We start from the raw sequence: 19495 nt of genomic DNA, 5'->3' as shown, positions 1-19495 counted from the left end.
CAAACTGGTTTCATGCTGTAGAGACTTGGTATATAAGCAAAGCCTTATCGAACAACAGTCATAAGGAGGAAAATGAACTAAATTGCATACTCTTTTGTAAGGATCGGAATAAAATCATCTCTCTCTCCCCAAGACAAAATTTATAGCCGTCTCGGCCCCACCTCTCTTCCAACAGAAATGTCCCTGAAAGTTTGTAGTAGGTCCCCCAGCAGTGAGATGAAACAGAGTTGAATTGCAAAAACTATCACTTAGAAAATATTTATTTACACAAAGAAAAGATACCCTCCCCTTCAACCGAATTCTTTAACCGTAAAATAATCTAATACTGATTTTTCCCACAAGTGGGTTTTTTTTGGGGAGGGGGGGCTGTAATTTTCCTTTATACGGTCTTCGACTATGCTGATTCAAATGGTAAACTATTCATTATGACCTGACGCCGTTCGCGAGGGGTTTTCAGGCCTTTTTTGCGAAATCACGATAAATTTCTTTTCACAATAAACTTTTATGTTTAAGACGAACTGAAATAATAGTTACCAATCTTGAATCAGTGTCAGATGAAAATTTTTTTCAGTAGGCAGTTTTTTTCTAAACGTATTTTTTAACTCTTGGTTATTATGGGCTGTTGTTCGCTCCTTACTAGGTTGCAGCTACCGCTGCAACCATGATTTGGAGTTTAGAGAAGGTGTTGGTCCACGAAGAACCCCTGCTTACGTCCCTGATTTGTATTATGTATCTTTTTATTAAATTATAAATTTTACATTATTTTTTTGATAAATTTTACACACTATTTATAACCTTTGCTACACATGTTCAGTACCTTTCTAGAATCTCTTTGAAGAACCATACGTACTTCTAGTCATTCCATGGAAGCAGAGCCAGGAATATGTTGGGCGGTAGGTGCCTGAAAACTCTGCTGTGGTTCCTTTGCAGTTTCCACTTGCAGTCTCCTAGGAATAGCCCTCATATTACTTCCCTGCTCATTCTCCTAAAAACAAATAAGAGAAAAACATTATAAGTATTAAAAAAGCAAAGACGCAATTTCGATTGAACTTATTGCTATAGAAAATTCGTCTTATATGCATGATACCACATTTACATAGTGTGTTTTGATTTTGTATGGTGGATAACGCTCAAAGAAGGAGGACTAAATCTCGATTAGTAATAAAACAAATGGAATAAATTAAAATTTACAAATAAAACAAATAATTCAAATACATGAATTATAGTTTATTACGATATAAATCAAAATAACCAAATTAAATTTATAAAATTTCTGAAGATGAAAATGTCGATAAAAACAAAACAGATTTTGGTGAATTTTCTTTCAATACCTATTTGTTTTTAAGGTTTCCCGAGAAAAATGACAAAAATTCTTCACTTATCACAGAAAAATGTATGAAAACCTATTACTTTTGAGGACCTTGCTTCTTGGGATAAATTGCTGCCAAAATCTTGTTTGTTGGTACCAGCAGCACTGCCTAAATATCATTAAAAATGACTTTTTTATGCTTGAAATATCACTTTTCACTTGAGTCCAGAACGAATGATTTGGTGTTAACCGGGCTAGGAATGGTATCAGCTTTTATCCTATGTGTGTGGGGATGATGGAGGAGATATCTTTCATTTCATCTGCCGGTGTAAAGCATGATTCGTGAAATAGATTATTTAGGGATGCGATTTTTACAGGTCTTTGAGAGATTTATATGGTTAGGAAACAATGTATTGTGAACATTAAAAGCTAAGGATGTACCTGGAGCTATCAGTTGAATGCGATGAGTTGGTATTGGCGATTATTTATATTGTTGTATTTTTTTTATCTCTTGTTTTACAGAGACGTTTATATTTATTTGTTGTTGCAGCCAAACCTGTGTTGTAACTGTTAAAAACACCTTAATGACTCTGTAAGGTGTGAAAAACCCCTTACAACTTTGTGTTGTAACAGAGTAATTTTTCTTATTTTGTTATAGTTATTTTGTTAATTATTAATTGTTTCTAAATTGTTTTTTGTTCATAATTTTCGCCTTTTTAGACCCTACAAAAAAAAATGCAATGAAAACTAGCTTTAAATTTATCAGAATATACATAAATTGAAAACCATCATATCAAATTAAACAAAAGTGTATTTGTTCATTTTTTTTTATTCTGAATTTTTGTTTTAAAATAGTAAAATCCCATAATGATAATTATCAAGATTGATAAAAAAAACAAGGTTATTGATTTCACAATTAAATTGAAATTTTGCAAGTGAAATAAAAAATTGTGATCTCTATTGCAGCAGAGAACCCTGCAAAGGCGTGCTGTATAAGAATTAACTAGAGTTTCTCTACAATAAATTAGGGAATTATAAAGTAAAAAAGTATATACAAAGAGAATAGCCCCCTTCCCGAATTGGGGCCCAAAATAACCAGGAGCATCAAATTTGTTCATTTCTAAAGCGGTCTTGCTTTGAAAATGAAAATAGAATGAGTTGAATTGTCATATGTGATATTTCAGAGCAAGAAAATCGAGGAAAGCGAAAAAGAAAATGGCGTAAATCAAAAAGAGAGAAAGTGAAAATGAAAGAGAGTGTAAAAAGTAGAGAAATTTGCGGAAAAGTGAAAAAAAGGGAAAAAATTGAAAAAAGAGACAATTACTTGGGTTGTCATATGTATGTGATATTTCAGGACAAGAAAACCGAGGGCAGCAAAAAAAAAAAAAAAAAAATCAAAGCGAGAGAAATGAGAAAATGAAAGAGAGAGTGAAAAAGGAGTGATATGTGAATATTTTTGTCAAAATATCTGCTCTACCTTCCTCAGTGCCAGAAGAAGAACAAAAAAAAATAGTTAGAAATTCACAGAACGAAATAAGAAGATACACCTTAAAAAACCAGATATAAAATAGAAGAGGCCCTTCACCAAACAGCGGTGAAAAAGCAATCCCTTTTATCGTTGTGTCAAACTTAGCCAGTGTATTCTTAGAAATTATAGACAGTAAGGTCTTAGAAAATATTTATGTTTCAGGATGGGCGACTTCTTCATGAAGATAAAGGGTCAAATCGTTGGACATTGCAGATTAACAAAGTCCAAATCGAGGACTCGGGAGAGTATTTATGTGTGGCTAAAAACGCCCTGGGTTCTTCCAGTGCTACTTTTCTCGTAGAAATCACAGGTAAACTTTTCATTAAACAGTGATGTTGATACAAAGGTAAACTAACCGTTCGTGCAACTAAATTGAACTATTTCCACTGGTAAAAAAGTAAACTACAGGTTGCAAAGAGGTTGCAACCAAAGAAAGAGGGTCGAAAAAAGAAAAAAAAAGTGATATAATTTCCTATGTGATATGAATTGTGCTTTGGTTTCCTAGGTTTACATCTATATCATATTTTCGTAAGCCCGTTACATTGTTCTTTAAGCTTATATCTGAACAAGAAGTCAGATAACGGGGTTAAATAAAAAATCTGATTCGTTCTTCTATGTTTTTGTGTGAAATTTTAAGCCAATGGAAAGAACAAAACTCATATTTCATCTGACGTGCATTCCCTGCGTGAAATGTCGAACCAGTGGAAATAGCGAAAAGGTTTTGAGTCACAAGATTTGTACGAGTAAGCTTAACTTGTTTTTCTGTGTTTTAATCACCGTAATGGTGCCTTTTTCCATATTTAAGGGCCAGAGAAATCGAGCTAATGACTGTCGGTGGAAATTTCAGTTTAATTTGTATTTTTTTCAAATTTGACGCAAATTAACTGTGAACCTGTAACCGTTTATTTACTTTATATGCATTATAAAGATTATTAAAATATGAGCAATTTCAATGAGTAATGGGTAAAATATGAAATAAATGAGTATTTATTAGATTTTATTTTTATAATTAATTTTAATTAGATTGGTCATTTGCTTCCGTTTTTCCCAATTTGATAATGATTTTGCAGAAGTTAATACAATAAGGATGGTAGTTAACCATGATGACAAATCTTAAATTCACAATTTAATAAGAAGTTAATTTTCGATCGTTCCATCTGTTAATTTGCTCTCACTTGGAGCCTAACCTTTAATTATTGTTAAATACTTTTAACTTTTTGTCGAGCCTGGAATGTGCCCTATGTTAGTGAATGTCAACCTTTTGATTTATTAAACTAAATTAGTGAACCTTCAATTTTTCTCCTGAAAAATTGGTGAAAACTATTTGATGAAAGCCCCAGACTAGCATTTATCCCCTTGACGAGCCATGTGAGCTCTTTGCATTTGTATATATAATAGTCTACATTATAGGCTATAATAGTAAATAGCCTGTGTAGATCAAGACCAAGAAAGTTCGGCCTGAAATATAGGACTGTTTACGAATTATATCTTGCAAAATGCTAAAGACGACACACATTCTTCTTGAATCTATTACTGTTGTGTATGATTCTACGTTAAACAAATTGCAGAGATTAATGGTTTTGTTACACGAGCCCTGTCTAGGTAAGAAAATGAATCGTAAACATAAACATATGTCCGTGTTAGTCTTACCCAGGGCTACAAAGAGGGTGCCAGTGAGGGGGTAGAACCCTAATGCTCTTGGGTATCAGAAAGTCGAAGTTAGTAATATATTGCTAATAATATCTACTCGCAGTTTTAATTTTGTTTTAAAAACTTCAAGTTATAGTAATTTTCCAAAAAACGTACTGAACAGCCAGGCACATGCTTAAGAATATTTTACTGATAATTTTTCTTCCCCCCTTCTCATGAGATATTAAGATTATTTCAACTTTCTTCTGATTTCCATAATTTATAATTAGCCATTTTACCGTTTTTTCTTCTCCCAAATACCTATGGTACCCTCTAAAATGATTACATTTATACGTGCCAGAAATAGGTGTTAGTTTAAATATAGCTTTAAAATTTTAAATACAGCTTTGATAGTTTGCTGGATATTATTTTAATCAAACTAAATAGTTCGCAAATCTGCTGAAAATTCATCAAAATTTTGTTAAGCTGTAAAAAATTGTTTAAGAAACTGAAAATGGTTCATGGGGGAAGGGACATTGCTATAAAGCGGGCACTAAATTTCCCAGCATTATTTAAATAAACGATCAGAGATTAAATTAAAAAAAAAATTCAATTGAAAGTAAGGAGCAAAATCAAAACTTAAAACGAACAGATATCATTACGTATATGATTCGGTTGGCCCCTAGTCAATACCTCGCTTTTTACGCTAATTTTTTTTTGTCATTTCATAAGAGCTATTTATTGTAATTAACGGCCTTTGTGATTAAGGAGTCATTATTAAATTTAATTTAATCATGATTAAATTTAATCAGGAAATACGATCTAAGTCAGATCCTTCTCATTTCGGGGACCAATCAACGTGCTACTATTTAGTTTTCCTTATTTATGCCTCTTGTTTTCTTGCACTTAAACTTATAAAATTGGGAATGGTTTGAGCAAATCCTTTCATTCATTGCTTCGTGTTTTCTATTTTCCCCAAGAGGGATTACTCTGTAGGGATTTTGGAGAGAAAAAATAAAGAGAAAAGATAAAACAAAAAGATAAAACGAAGAAGATGAGAACGAAGAGAAAAGATAAAAAGGAAAAAATGCAGTAATAAGTTCCCAATGCAAGAAATTATCATTACATTACCCAAAATAACATAATTATTTTATTGAAATTATATCAGTCGCAGAAACTGTAGCATTATGAATGAAAAACGAAGAAAAAAAGAAAGAAAAAGTCAAGCAGTAACAAGGGTCATTTTTAGCCAGTGACTGAGAAATGAGGATAAAATTAGATATTTCGGCACGAATTTCCGTCAAGCTGTTTTCAGCTCTAAAAAAAAGATGGGAATGGCAGCTTTTGGAACCACTCAAGAGATAAACTAAACAGTTTCCCTTAAAAAAAATAAATAAAAAAAAACAAGTTTTTTTTTCAACTGAAAGTAAGGAGCAACATTAAAATTTAAAACGAGCAGAAATTATCACGAATGTCAAGGGGGTTGCCCCCTCCTCGAAACCTCGCTCTTTACGCTAAAGCTTTTAGTACTTTTAAAAAAGCTTTTTGTTGTTCTAATTAAACGATCCTTGTGTCTCAAGAGTTGTTCTTAAAGAATTGGTATAAAATTCAAATTTCAACGTAAAAAGCGAAGGGTCGAGGAAGGAGAAATGCCCTTCATATACATTAGAATTTCTGTTCGTTTTAAGTTTGAATATTGCTCCGTACTTTTGGTAGAAAAAACTTGTTTTATTTTTATTTTCTGATTGTTTTTTAAATGATGCCAGGAAATCTGGCTCCACCACCATGGAGAAATCCCCCTCCCCACGGAAATATCCCTTAGACAATTCAATCCCGGTGAAAATTTACCCCGGACAATTACCCTTAATAACTCCACGCGTAAAATTGAGACTAAAAATAGAAATCAAGACATGAAAAGAATTTTGTTTAGGAATTCTGGCAAATTTTACCAGTGTAAAATTTTCCCTGACAAGTACAGTCCCTGGAAACTTCCCTCCCCATAGAAAATTCCCCTTTGGCAAAACCCCCAGCAGAAAGTTTCTCTACCCGAAGTTTTATGCATACTTCCTAATAACAAAACTATGCGTAAACAAAGGGTAAATGTTATAACTTAAAGGTCTTCCCCCGGGGCTGTGGGGGGGTTATGTTGTATTCAAAGGCATAAGGGCTTTTCAACTATGATGAACAAAATGGCATTCTAAAAATTTTGATCGGAAGGTTTTGGGAAAAAGGTTTGGGGAAGGGGGGTTAGTTGCCCTCCAATATTTTGGTCACTTAAAAAGGGACTAGAACTTATAATTTCCATTCGAATGAACCCTCTCCTGATATTTCAGGACCGCCGGGTCGATACGATCATCCCTGGAAAAAAACAAACAAACACGCATTCCACATTTTTTTCAGATAGGAGGTTGAAACCTCTGAAATAAGGTTCTCTGATAAGCTGAATTCCATGGTGTGGCTCTCATGAAGATTGTTCAACTTTTAAGAAGCATTGTCTTAAGAAGCATTGTCTTAAAGAAAAACAAGCTAAGCGTGGAAGAAAAAATGCACCAAAAAGCCCGTGGTTTACTGAAAGCTTACTGAGATGCATCAACAACAAGCAAAATCTATGGACCCCATACCGTAAGGGGCTGAGTATAGCTATAGCCTGGAAATCTATGAATCTTACAAAAGTGCCTACAGTTAATCATAGGCAGCGCGCTAGCGCTGCCTATGATTAACGATTTGGGCATAATGTGTTTGTTTTTTTTCCTCCATACCTGGGCACTTCGTATCGAAGGAGTTGTCACAGAAACTTTGAAAAGGGATTGTTCGATTGGAAATTAGAGCGGCTAGTGCCCTTTTTAATAGTCGAAAGTTATTGGCGGGCAACTAGCCCCCCCCCCCCCCACGCCCATCATTCCCCCAAACACATCCAATCAAAATTTTGAGATAGCCATTTTGTTCAGCGTAGCTGATTTCAAGAGAGAAAATATGTTTTTGAGGAGGAGACTCCCCCAAAACCCTTGGGGCAAGGGTTTTAAGTTATGCCCTGACGGTATATAAGAACGATGTTGGCACAATGTACAATTTATTATTTTTTCCCTTAGAGCAGGGCACTTCATATGGAAGGGGTCGTCGTAAAAACTTCAAAAGAGACTCATTCGATTTGAAATTGAGAGTTCTAGTGCCCTTTTTAATAGTCAAAAGTGATTGGAGGGCAACTAGCCCCCCCCCCCCACGCCCATCATTCCCCCTTACACATCCAATCAAAATTTTGAGATAGCCATTTTGTTCAGTGTAGTTGATTTTCAGATAGAAAACATGTTTTTGAGGAGGACACTCCCCCACAACCCGCAGGGCAAGGGTTTTAAGTTATCCTCTGGGGGCATATAAGATTTTTATAGAAGGCGTTGTCATAGAAACTTCAAAAAAGGCTCATTCGACTGGAAATTCAAAGGGCACTTCATATGGAAGGGGTCGTCGTAGAAACTTTAAAAGGGACTCATTCGATTGGAAATTGAGAGTTCTAGTACCCTTTTTAATAGTCGAAAGTGATTGGAGGGCCACTAGCCCTAAAAAAAAAAATGGAGTTATTTACTTTTCTTTGAAAAGCTTATTTTGTGGAAAAAGTTTTTTCAATTAATTTTAAGAAAAGCCAAAAGAGACTACTTTAATAAAAAACTAGTTGAAAGTGGTAAGGATGGAAGGAAAGTTTGGAAGACCATCGATACAGTGCTGTGACCCAACGACCAGGAACCGGAACTACCAACAAAAATTAGTATTGATGGGAAAGGAAACAGCGAAGACTGCAACAATCCCAGGCAAATCCTACAAGGATTTCCTGGGCCCAGCGTGTGCCAAGTCAATGGCAATTCTTTCTGTAGCTTTCATGGAGGTCTCAATGATAATTAAAACTTTGAAAGGTGAATGTGCATCTGCTTTCGACCGCATTCATACAAAAGTGTTGAAAGCAGTGTTTCCAGCCGTGTTGAAACCGTTGTCACACTTGATAAACCTTCTTTTTACAGAGGGGGGTATTTCCATCCCTCCTTAAGAAAACACGAATTGTCCCACTCCATAAAGGGGGCGCTCAAGATGACCTGTCCTACTTTCGATCCATCTCAATTCTCTCAGTGTTTCCTAAAGTCTTTGAAAAGCCTATGAAGAACCAACTGTACTCTTTTCTCGAAGCGAAGGGATTCCTGAATCAACAGCAATTCGGATTCAGACCAGGACATTCAACAGAAGATGTGCTGAGGTCACTGAGCTTATTTATGAACAAAGCACTTTACCTGGGACTTGTGCCAGCTGCTATCTTGCTTGAAATTAAAAAAGCATTTGATATTATGGATCATCAAATTTCACTAAGTAAATTAAGTTACATTGGAGTTAGAGGAGAGACACAGGAATGGTTCTAGTCTTACCTTAGCAACGGGTGCATTTACAATAGGAGAAGATCCGTTGAATGATATCATGGTTAACTTCGGAGTACCGCAGGGATCAATCCAAGGTCCGCTATTATTTCTGGTTTATGTAAATGACCTAAGTAGTCTCCTAGACCCATATTTCAGAGCTTCAAGGTGCTGCAAACTAAGCTGTGGTGAAAACACTTCCAATTATGACAGTGACTCTGATGAAGTAGTGGCTTTCGCAGATGACACTACCATGGCCTCCTGTTGTACTAACATGTCAGCAATCCAGAGTAAACTACAAGTCATCTTGGAGGAAACTTGCACGTGGATGGACGCGAATCGATTTGTAATTAATGTTGATAAATCGTGTATTCTTTTTGAGGATCGGAACTCTTCATCCAGAAATAACTGGAATTACGACTTCTCGAGGAACGATTCAGAGACCAGAAATGGATTTTGCCAGGTATCTAGGTGTACATTTGGACAAAAACCTCTCCTTTTTCCACCATATCCAGACTGTGGAACTGAAGCTCTCCCGAAATCTTGGCATTATCAGAAAACTAAGGTACACATTTCCACAAAAAACCATTCTTTTCCTTTACAACAGATTTCTGAAACCTCATCTCCAATATTGTGCAACAATTTGACAGTCAACGTTCAAATCACACTTGAAGAGACTTGATTCAATCCATAGGCGTGCACTGAAAATAATTGGAAGTATAGATGACTGTCTCTCTCTTGGTTCACTCTACTGTCTGTCATGCTCAGCTTATGTTTTTAGGTTATTTTCTGGGTCACTTCCATCTCCTTTCCGCTATCTCCTTATGAGTACATCTGAACAACATAATCAAAACCCCCGATCTGCTTTTGGCATCTGGGTGAGACGAACACCAATGGTACGTTCGGATTCTTCCCCAGATGTGACTTGCGCTATAGAGTGGTACATGATTCCGTAGAGCTGAGATGTAAGAGCTCATCTGGGTCCTTCAAAAATAATTTAACGAAATATTTAGTGAAAGGTCAATTAATTACAAGTTAATTTGGATTAAAACAAGTTTAGTATTTAAGATTATTTTTATTATTTTATAGTATTTTCGGTTAGGTTATTGTGCATCTGGGGGGGGGGGAGGGGGAACCCAATAGTTAAGAAAATAATAAGTAATTTCGGAGGAGGCGTGTGGTTGTCTTGGGAGTGAAGTGGGAGCCGTTCTGCATGATAGAGATAAATATTTATAGATTTCAACGTTCAATGTGTGACAGAGCAGCGTCTTTTATGTTATTGTATTTCGTTTTCTTTTGAAAATAAACCGTGATTGATTGATAAGGGGTGTTTTCCCCTTTTTGGAAAATCAGGAAAATATTAACAGGGTCTTAGCTTTTTATATGCAAAACTAAACTTAAGGAAGCTTACATATTTGGGATCATCATAATAAGTCGATTCTTTTTATTTATCTATCGGTGTCGAAATTCGGTTTTTAGAGTTTTGGTTACTATTGAGCCGAGTCACTCCTTACTTACAGTTCGTTACCACAAACTGTTTAAAAAAAGTCAAAGAAAAGAGCCACCTTATAAGAAGGGAGCAAACGTATGAGATCAAGACAAATGAAACTCAGAGAGGAAAGAAAAAAACAAACTGAACAATAAAATAAAAAAAGGTGAAAAAACGAGGATTATGACACCATCCCAAGATAAGGAAAGAAGGGTTATTCAAAATTATGGTTTGGTACAAATTCCATCCATGGCCACTGATAAAGCCTGTTACCTCGTTTCTAATGAACTGTAAGTTCTACTGTAATTTTATACGTATTATCGACTACCCCAATATTATCAACTCCATTTTGACGGACGTAAAGCAGAGCTACCATTTATAATTTGATAGTATCCAATGATCCACTTGCAAAAATACCAAGGGTAGAAACAAAACCCCAAGATATAAAATCAGGGGGTTAACTGCGATGGCGAGATAATTTTTTCCCAAACTAGATTAGAAATACTCGTTTTTGGCGTTTTCATAGAAGATTATAAAAAAAACTTCACCGGAATTTTAAAAAGTATGTTTTACTTATATCCTTCTAAAAATAACATATTTCCATGAAATGACGTCACTGAAACTTATCTGACTTAAATATCAAAAATTTAATAAAAGCACTTTTGAGCACAACAAAATCAGCTAGTTGATAAATTCCGCGTGTTTTAGTTGCTGACTGAAGATACAAAATCTAATAAAAGCACTTTAGTGTACAAAAAACTCAGCTAGTTGATAAATTCCGTGTGTTTGGCTTGCATGCGGAGTACAAAAAATTTAATGACAGCGCCTTTGAGTACTAAAAAATTCAGCTAGTTGATAAAATCTGATTCTTTTAGTTGCTGGCTGAGTAACAAAAAAATTAATGAAATCATGCTCGAGTATAATAAAACCATATGAATCGTAAATTCCGAATGATTTACTTGCTTACTGAATATCAAATATTTAATAAAAGCACTTTTGAGTGCAACAAAATCAACGAATTGATAATTTCTGAATGTTTTAGATGCTGACTAAATATTCAAAAGTTAATACTGGTTGGTAAACTCCGAATGCTTTAGATGGTAACTGAATATCAAAAACTTAATAAAAGCACATTTGAGTACAACAAACTCAGTTAGTTGGTAAATCCCGAGTGTTTTAGTTGCTCATTGAGAACCAAACATTTAATAATAGCACTTTTGAGTGCAAAAAACTCAGCTACTTTATAAATTCCGAATGTTTTACTTACCGATTTGGTATCAAAAATTTAAAAAAAAGTACTTTTGAGCATAACAAATTCAGCTAGTTGGTAAACTTCGAGTGTTTTAGTTGCTGACTGAGTAACAAAACTTAATGAAAGCCCCAATGAATACAAAAAATTCAGCTAATTGACAAATTCCGTATGTTTTTTTTTCGGAATGAGAAATTAAAGTGTTAAATTTATGCTGGTCATTAATTTTTTTCTTTTTTTAAAGATTAAAAGATTATTTGTGTGTGTTAGTTTGTTTGTAATCAGCAGTGTGAGAGTCAATTGAAAATGAATAAAGTGAAAAAAATCAAAAAATCTTCGCCACTTTAGATTTTTTCTATTTTAGATTACTTTAGATTTTGACAAGTCTCGCTACTTTAAATTTTTTGGTTAGTTTATGTTACATTACGTTAACTGCTTTTACGTTAGGTTCATTTAGGTTAGGTTAGCGTTTCCGAACACGCTAGCCGAGTTTGTTGTGCTAAAAGGTACTTTTATTATTTCTTTGATATTCAGTCAGCAACGAAAACAATCGAAATTCACCAAGTAGTTGAGTTTGCTGTACTCAAAATTGCTTTCATGAAATTTTTTTGGTACTTAGCCAGCAACTAAAAACATTCAGAATTTATCAAGTAGCTGATTATTTTGTACCGAAAAGTGCTTTAATTAAATTTTTGGTACTCAGCCTCCAACTAAAACAAACGGAATTTTTAAATTAGCTAAATTTGTGGTACTCAAAAGTGCTTTCATTAACTTTTTGTTACTCATTCAGCAACTAAAGCACTCTGAATTTACCAGCTAGCTGAGTTTGTTGTACTCAAAAGTGCTTTATTAATTTTTTTTATATAGCCAATCAGTAAGTAAAACATTTGGATTTTTTTAACTAGCTGAGTTTCTTGAACTCAAAAGGACTTTTATTAAATTTTTGATAGCCAGTCATTAAATGAAACATTCAGAATTTATCAACTTGCTGAGTATGTTCTACTCAAAAGTGCTTTTATTAAAATTTTGGTACTCATTCAGTAACTAAAACACTCAGCGTTTATCAAGCAGCGGAATTTGTTGTATTCAAAAATGACTTTATCAAATTTTGATATTCAGTCAGCAACTAGAACACTCGGATTTTATCAACTAGTTGGGTTTGTTGTACTGAAAAGTGCTCTTATTAATTTTTTTTTATTCAGTCAGCAGCTAAAACACTCGAACATTATCAACTAGTTGATTTTGTTGTGCTCAAACGTACTTTTATTATTTATTTGATATTCAGTTAGCCAGAAAAACACTCAGAATTTACCATCCAGATGGGTTTGTTGTACTCAAACGTGCTTTCATTAAATTTTTTGTCACTCATCAAGCAACTAAAACACTCGGAATTTATCACCTAGCTGAGTTCTTTGTACTCAAAAGTACTTTCTTTGAATTTTTGGTACTGTGTATGTAAGTAAAATATACGGAAATTATCAACTAGCTGTTTTTGTTGTAAACTAAAATGTTTTTATTAAATGTTTATATTCAGTCAGCAACTAAGCACACGGAATTTATCAAATAGCTGAATTTGTTGTGCTCAACAGTGCTTTTATTAAATTTTTGATGTTCAATCAGCAACTAAAACACTCGGAATTCACCAACTAGTTGATTTTGTTGTGCTGAAAAGTTCTTTCATGAAATTTTTGGTACTTTGCCAGCTACTAAACAATTTCGGATTTTATCATCTAACTGAGTTTTTTGTACCCAAAAGTGCTTTCATTAAATTTTTTGGTACTTAGCCCGCAACAAAAGCATGCGAAATTTATCAATTAGCTAAATTTCTTAGTACTCAAAAGTGATTTCATTAAATTTTTGTTACTCAGTAAGCAGCTAAAACGCTCAGAATTTACCAGCTAGCTGAGTTTGTTTTTCTCAAAAGTACTTTATTAAATTTTGATAGCACTTGCTAAGTAAAATGTTCCAAATTTATCAATTAGTTCAGTTTTTTGTACTCAAAAGGGATTTTTATTTAATTTTTGGTAGTCAGTGAGTAACTATAAGACTCGAAATTTATCAACAAGCTGAATTTCTTTTACTTAAACGTGCTTTTATTAAATTTTCATAATCAGTCAGCAACTAAAACACTCGGATTTTATCAACTAGATGAGTTTGTTATGCTCAAAAGTACTTTTATTAAACTTTTTATATTCATTCAGCAACTAAAACACTCGGGAATTACCAACTAGTAGATTTTGTTGTACTCAAATTGCTTGTATTAAATATTTAATATTCAAATAGCAACTAAAACACTCAGAATTTACCAGCCAGTTGAGTTTTTTGCCCTTAAATGTGATTTTATTAAATTTTAGGTACTTTGTCTGCAAGTAAAACACTTAGATTTTAACAAATAGCTGAGTTTGTTGTAAACAAAAGTGCTTTTATTCAATTTTTGGTACTCAGCCTGCAACTAAAACACACAGAATTTATCTACTAGCTGAGTTATCACTTTTATTAAATTTTGATGTTCAGTCAGCAACTAAAACCCTCAGAATTTACCAACTAGTTGAGTTTGATGAACTCAAAATTGCTTTCAATGATTTTTTGATATTTGGTCCTAAATTACAGCTATTATATTTTTTGGTACTCAGCCTGCAACTAAAACACACAGAATTTATCAACAAGCTGAGTTAGCACTCTTATTAAATTTTCGATATTCAGTCAGCAACTAAAACACTCGGGAATTACCAACTAGTAGATTTTGTTGTACTCAAATTGCTTTTATTAAAAATTTGATATTCAGTTAGCAACTAAAACACTCGGAATTTACCAGCCAGTTGAGTTTGTTGTACTCAAATGTGCTTTCATTAAACTTTTTGGTACTCAACCAGCAACTAAAACACTCGGAATTTATCATAAAGCTTAGTTTTTGCACCTAAAAGTGCTTTCATTAAATTTTAGGAACTTTGTCTGCAAGTGAAACGCGCGGATTTTATCAACTAGCTGAGTTTGTTGTAGACAAAAGTTGATTATATTAATATTTGGGTACTCAACCTGTAAATAAAACATACAGAATTTATCAACAAGCTGAGTTAGCGCTTTTATTAAATTTTTGATAGTCAGTCAGTAACTAAAACACTCAGAATTTACCAACTAGTTGAGTTTGCTGAACTCAAAAGTGCTTTCAATTATTTTTTATACTCGGTCCTAAATTTTGGCTATAAAATTTTTGGTACTCAGCCGGCAACTAAAACACACGGACTTTATCTACTAGCTGAGTCAGCGCTTTTATTAAATTTTTGATATTCACTCAGCAACTAAAACACTCGGAAATTACCAATTAGTAGCTTTTGTTGTACTCAAATTGCTTTTATTAAATATTTAATATTCAATTAGCAACTAAAACACTCGGAATTTACCAGCCTGTTTAGTTTTTTGCACTTAAATGTACCTTCATTAATTTTTTTGGTACTCAGCCAGTAACTAAAACACTTGGAATTTATCAACAAGCTTAGTTTTTGTATCCAAAAGTGCTTTCATTAAATTTTAGGAACTTTGTCTGCAAGTAAAACACACGGATTTTATCAACTAACTGAGCTTGTTGTAAACAAAAGTGATTTTATTAAAATTTTGGTACTCAGCCTGCAACTAAAACACACGGAATTTATCTGCTAGTTGAGTTAGCGCTTTTATTAAATTTTTTATGCTCAGTCAGTAAATAGGACACTCAGAATTTACCAACTAGTTGAGTTGGCTGAACTCAAAAGTGCTTTCAACAATGGTTTGATACTCGGTCCCAAATTTCGGCTATTAAATTTTTGGTACTCAGCCTGCATCTAAAACACGCGGAAACTGTCTACTAGCTGAGTCAGCAGTTTAATTAAATTTTTGTTACTCATCAGCAACTAAAACATTCGGAATTTACAAACTAGCTGAGTTTGTTGTGCTCAAAAGTGCCTTTATTAATTATTTTTTTTACACATAGTCGGTAACTAAAACACTCGGAATTTACCAGATAGCTGGGTTTGTTGTACTCAAAGGTGCTTTTATTAATTTTTGGTACTCAGCCAGCAACTAAAACGCATCTTTGGTGAACATGGTTTTTGGATTTTTTTTTTTGTTATACGGCCGTTTTATTTGTACCCTGTGCTTTGTAATTGACCATAGTTGGTTTATTTTACGTTTTCAATCAATATTAATTACGCTTTGGAATGATATAAGAAACCATAATCACTGACTAGGTATCATATATTTGCACGTATCTTGATAAACAAGTTCTAAAATTTATCATCTAAAAAATATTGGCCAGGAAAAATGCAATGCTCTTAAACGAGAGGGTTGAGACTAAGGACATTTGATGGAATTTGGTCGAAGAATTTCATCGACAATAAAGATCTCGCAAATGCTGGATTCTTTTTTGTTGGTGACAGTGACCAGGTTCAGTGTGCTTTCTGTGCAGGCGTAGTTGGAAAATGGGGAGAGGGCGATATGCCTATAGATGAATATAGAAGACACTATGGATCATGTTCTTTTGTTCAAGGAGTTGATGAGGGAAAATTTCCAGTGAAACCCCCTGCTTTTACTGGAGGCTATGACATTTGTAAGTAATACATAGGATGAAGAGGCTGTAGTCAAAACTATATTAATTTTCATCTGCAAACACGAGGGTATGTCTCCCGACCTTTACTTTTACAAGAAGAAGGTAGTTCTCTTAAACGAGAAGATGTTAGACTAAGGATATTTAATGGAAAGTGGTCAAAGAATCATTTCGATATCAAAGAACTTGCAGAAGCTGGATTTTTTTTTGTTGGTCACAGTGACCAGGCTCAGTGTGCTTTTTGTGCAGGTTTGGTTGGAAACTGGGTAGAGGGTGATGTGCCTATAGATTAATATAGAAGACACTTTGAAGCATGCCCTTTTGTTCAAGAGATGACGTTGGGAACATTCCATTGAAATCTCCTGCTTTAACTGGAGGCAATGACATTTGTGAGCGATACATTGAATCAAGAAGATATAGTCAAAACTATATTAATTTTTGTCTGCAACCACCAGGGTATGCCCACCGATCTTTACTTTCACAAGAAGAAGTTAGTACTCTTAAGTGAGAGGATGTTTGACTAAGAACGTTTAATGGAAGGCGGTCAAAAGATTTCCTTGATACCAGAGAACTTGCAAAAGTTGGATCTTTTTTTGTTGGCCACAGTGACCAGGTTCAGTGTGCTTTTTGTGCAGGTGTGGTTGGAAATTGTGAAAAGGGGGATTTGCCTATAGATGAACACATGAAACACTTCGAACCATGACCTTTTGTTCAAGGAGTTGATGTGGGAAACATTCCAGTGAAACCTTCTGGTTTAACTGGAGGTTAGGACCTTTGTGGCGATACACGTGACTGCGTTCCTTTTTTGCAAACCAAAATTCAAAGTCCTAAATTTATTGGTTCCAAAATAATTCTAAGTTCCAAGAAAATTAAAAAGGGCACTAGGCCTTTCGATTTCCAATCGAATGAGCCCCTTTTGAGTTTCTACGACAATACTTCCTATAAACACCTTATATGCCCTCTGGGCATAAATTACAACCCTTACCCTAAGGTCTCTGAGGGTGGTTGTCATTATCTAAGACCTAATTTCCAGAAATTTCAAATACGTTAAACAATATGGCTATCTCAAAATTTTGATTGAATGTGTCTGGGAAATGGTGGACGTGAGAGGGGCGTTAGTCTTTCTTCTTTCACTTTCAACTATTAAAAAAGACACTAGCCCTTTCAATTTCCAATCAAATGAGCCCTTTTGAAGTTTCTACGACAGCACTTTCAATAAAAACCTTATATGCCCCCAGGGGATAGCTTACAACCCTCGTTCTGAGGGCTGGGGGGGGGGGGTTGTCATACTCAAAGACCTAATTTCCCGAACTTTCTACTACGTTGAACAAAATGGCTATCTGAAAATTTTGATTGGATGTGTTCGGGGGAATGGTGGGCGTGAGAGGGGGTTTAGTTACCCTCCAATCACTTTCAGCTATTGAAAAGGGCACTATCCCTCTCCATTTCCAATGGAGTGATCCGCTTTTGAAGTTTTTACGACAACTCTATCATTAAGAACCTTGTATGCCCCCAGGGTATAACTTACAACCTTTGCCCTGGATGTTCGCGAGGGTTTGTCATTGTCAAATAAATAATTTCCAGAACTTTCAACTACGTTGTAAAAAATGGCTGTCTCTATACTGTGATTGAATGTGTTTGGGGAAATGGTGGGCATGAGAGGGGGGTTAATCACTCTCTACTCACTTTCGACTATTAAAAAGGGCAATTTCAATTTCCAATCAAATGAGCCCCTTTTGAAATTTCTGCAACAACTTTCTATATAAGCCTTATATGCCCCCAGGCCATAACTTATAACCCTTTCACTGAGGGTTTTGATGGGGTTATCATCCTAAAAGACCTAATTTCCAGAACTTCCGACTACTTTAAACAAAATGGATATCTCAAAATTTTGATTGGATGTGTTTGGGGAACTGGTGGGCGTGTGAGGGGAGTTAATTGCCCTTCAATCATTTTCGACTATTAAAAGGGCACTAGCCCTTTCAATTTTCAATTGAATAAGCCCTTTTTGATGTTTTTACAACATCGCTTTCTACAAAAATTTTACATGCTCCCAGGGCTTAACTTACAACCCTTGCCCTGAGGGTTTGGGGGGGGGGGGCATGGGTTGTCATCCTTAAAGACCTAATGTCCAAAACTTTCAACAACGTTGAATAAAATGGCTATCTAAAAATTTTGATTGGATGTGTTTGGGGAAAGGTGGGTGTGAGAGGGGGGTTAGTTGCCCTCAAATTACTTTCGACTTAAAAGCGCACTAGCCCTTTGAATTTCCAATTGAATGAGCCCTTTTTCAAGTTTCTACGACAAAGATTTCGACAAAAACCTTATATGCCTCTAGGGCATAACTTATAACCCTTGCCCTGAAGACTGTGGGGGGAATGTCCTGCTCAAAGGTATGATTTCCTGAACTTTAAACTGCGTGGAACAAAACGGCTATCTAAAAATTTTGATTGGATATGGTTGGGAAAATGGTGGGCGTGGAAGGGATTTTAGTTGCCTTCCAATAACTTTCGACTATTAAAAAGGGCAGTAGCCATTTCAATTTCCAATCGAAGGAGCCCTTTTTGAAGTTTATACGACGACGCGTTCTATTAAAACCCTATATGCCCTCAGGGCATAACTTACAACCCTTGCCCTGAGGGCTCTGGGGGAGTGTCCTCCTCAAAAACATAATTTCTGTCTGAAAATCCACAGCACTGAACAAAATGGCAATATAAAAACTTTGATTGGATGTGTTTGGGGAAAATGTGGGCGAGAGAGCTAGTTGCCCTCAAATCACTTTCGACTATTAAAAAGGGCACTAGACCTTTCAATTTCTAATCGATTGAGCCCTTTTTCAAGTTTCTACGACAAAGATTTCAATAAAAACTTATATGCCCTAGGGTATAACTTATGACCCGTGCCCTGAAGACTGTGGGGGGTATGTCCTGCTCAAAGGTATAATTTCCTGAGCTTTAACTGCTTGGGACAAAATGGCTATCTCAAAATTTTGATTGGATGTGTTTGGGGAAATGGTGGGCGTGGAAGGGGTGTTAGTTGCCTTCCAGTTACTTTCGACTATTAAAAAGGGCACTAGCTATTTCAATTTCTTATCGAATGCGCCCTTTTTGAAGTTTGTACGACAACGCATTCTATAAAAACTTTATATGCCCCCAGGGTATAACTTACAACCGTTGTCCTGAGGGCTCTGAGGGGGTTGCCATCCTCAAAGACCTAATTTACAGAACTTAAAACTGCGTTGAATAAAATGGCTATCTGAAAATTTTGATTGCATGTGTTTAGGAAGAAGGTGGGCGTGAAAAGGGATTTAGGTACCTT

At 35.0% G+C, this 19495-nt stretch overlaps 1 protein-coding gene across 2 annotated transcripts in view; it reads left to right on the top strand.

Annotated features, from left to right (window-relative positions):
- Positions 1-19495, top strand: part of LOC148952781 (fibroblast growth factor receptor-like 1) — a 187974-nt gene that overhangs the window by 102339 nt on the left and 66140 nt on the right. For both annotated transcript variants that reach the window (XM_089088086.1, XM_089088085.1), the window contains exon 6: positions 3000-3147. In XM_089088086.1, the coding sequence (XP_088944212.1) occupies positions 3000-3147 (148 nt within the window). The remainder of the gene's footprint in view (positions 1-2999; positions 3148-19495) is intronic.

The sequence above is a fragment of the Artemia sp. Qi Xiang Cuo genome, chromosome 4 (genome assembly GCF_049724085.1).
Source record: "Artemia sp. Qi Xiang Cuo chromosome 4, ASM4972408v1, whole genome shotgun sequence".
In the NCBI taxonomy this organism is placed as follows: domain Eukaryota; kingdom Metazoa; phylum Arthropoda; class Branchiopoda; order Anostraca; family Artemiidae; genus Artemia; species Artemia sp. Qi Xiang Cuo.
This window is presented reverse-complemented; position numbering and strand designations above follow the sequence as displayed.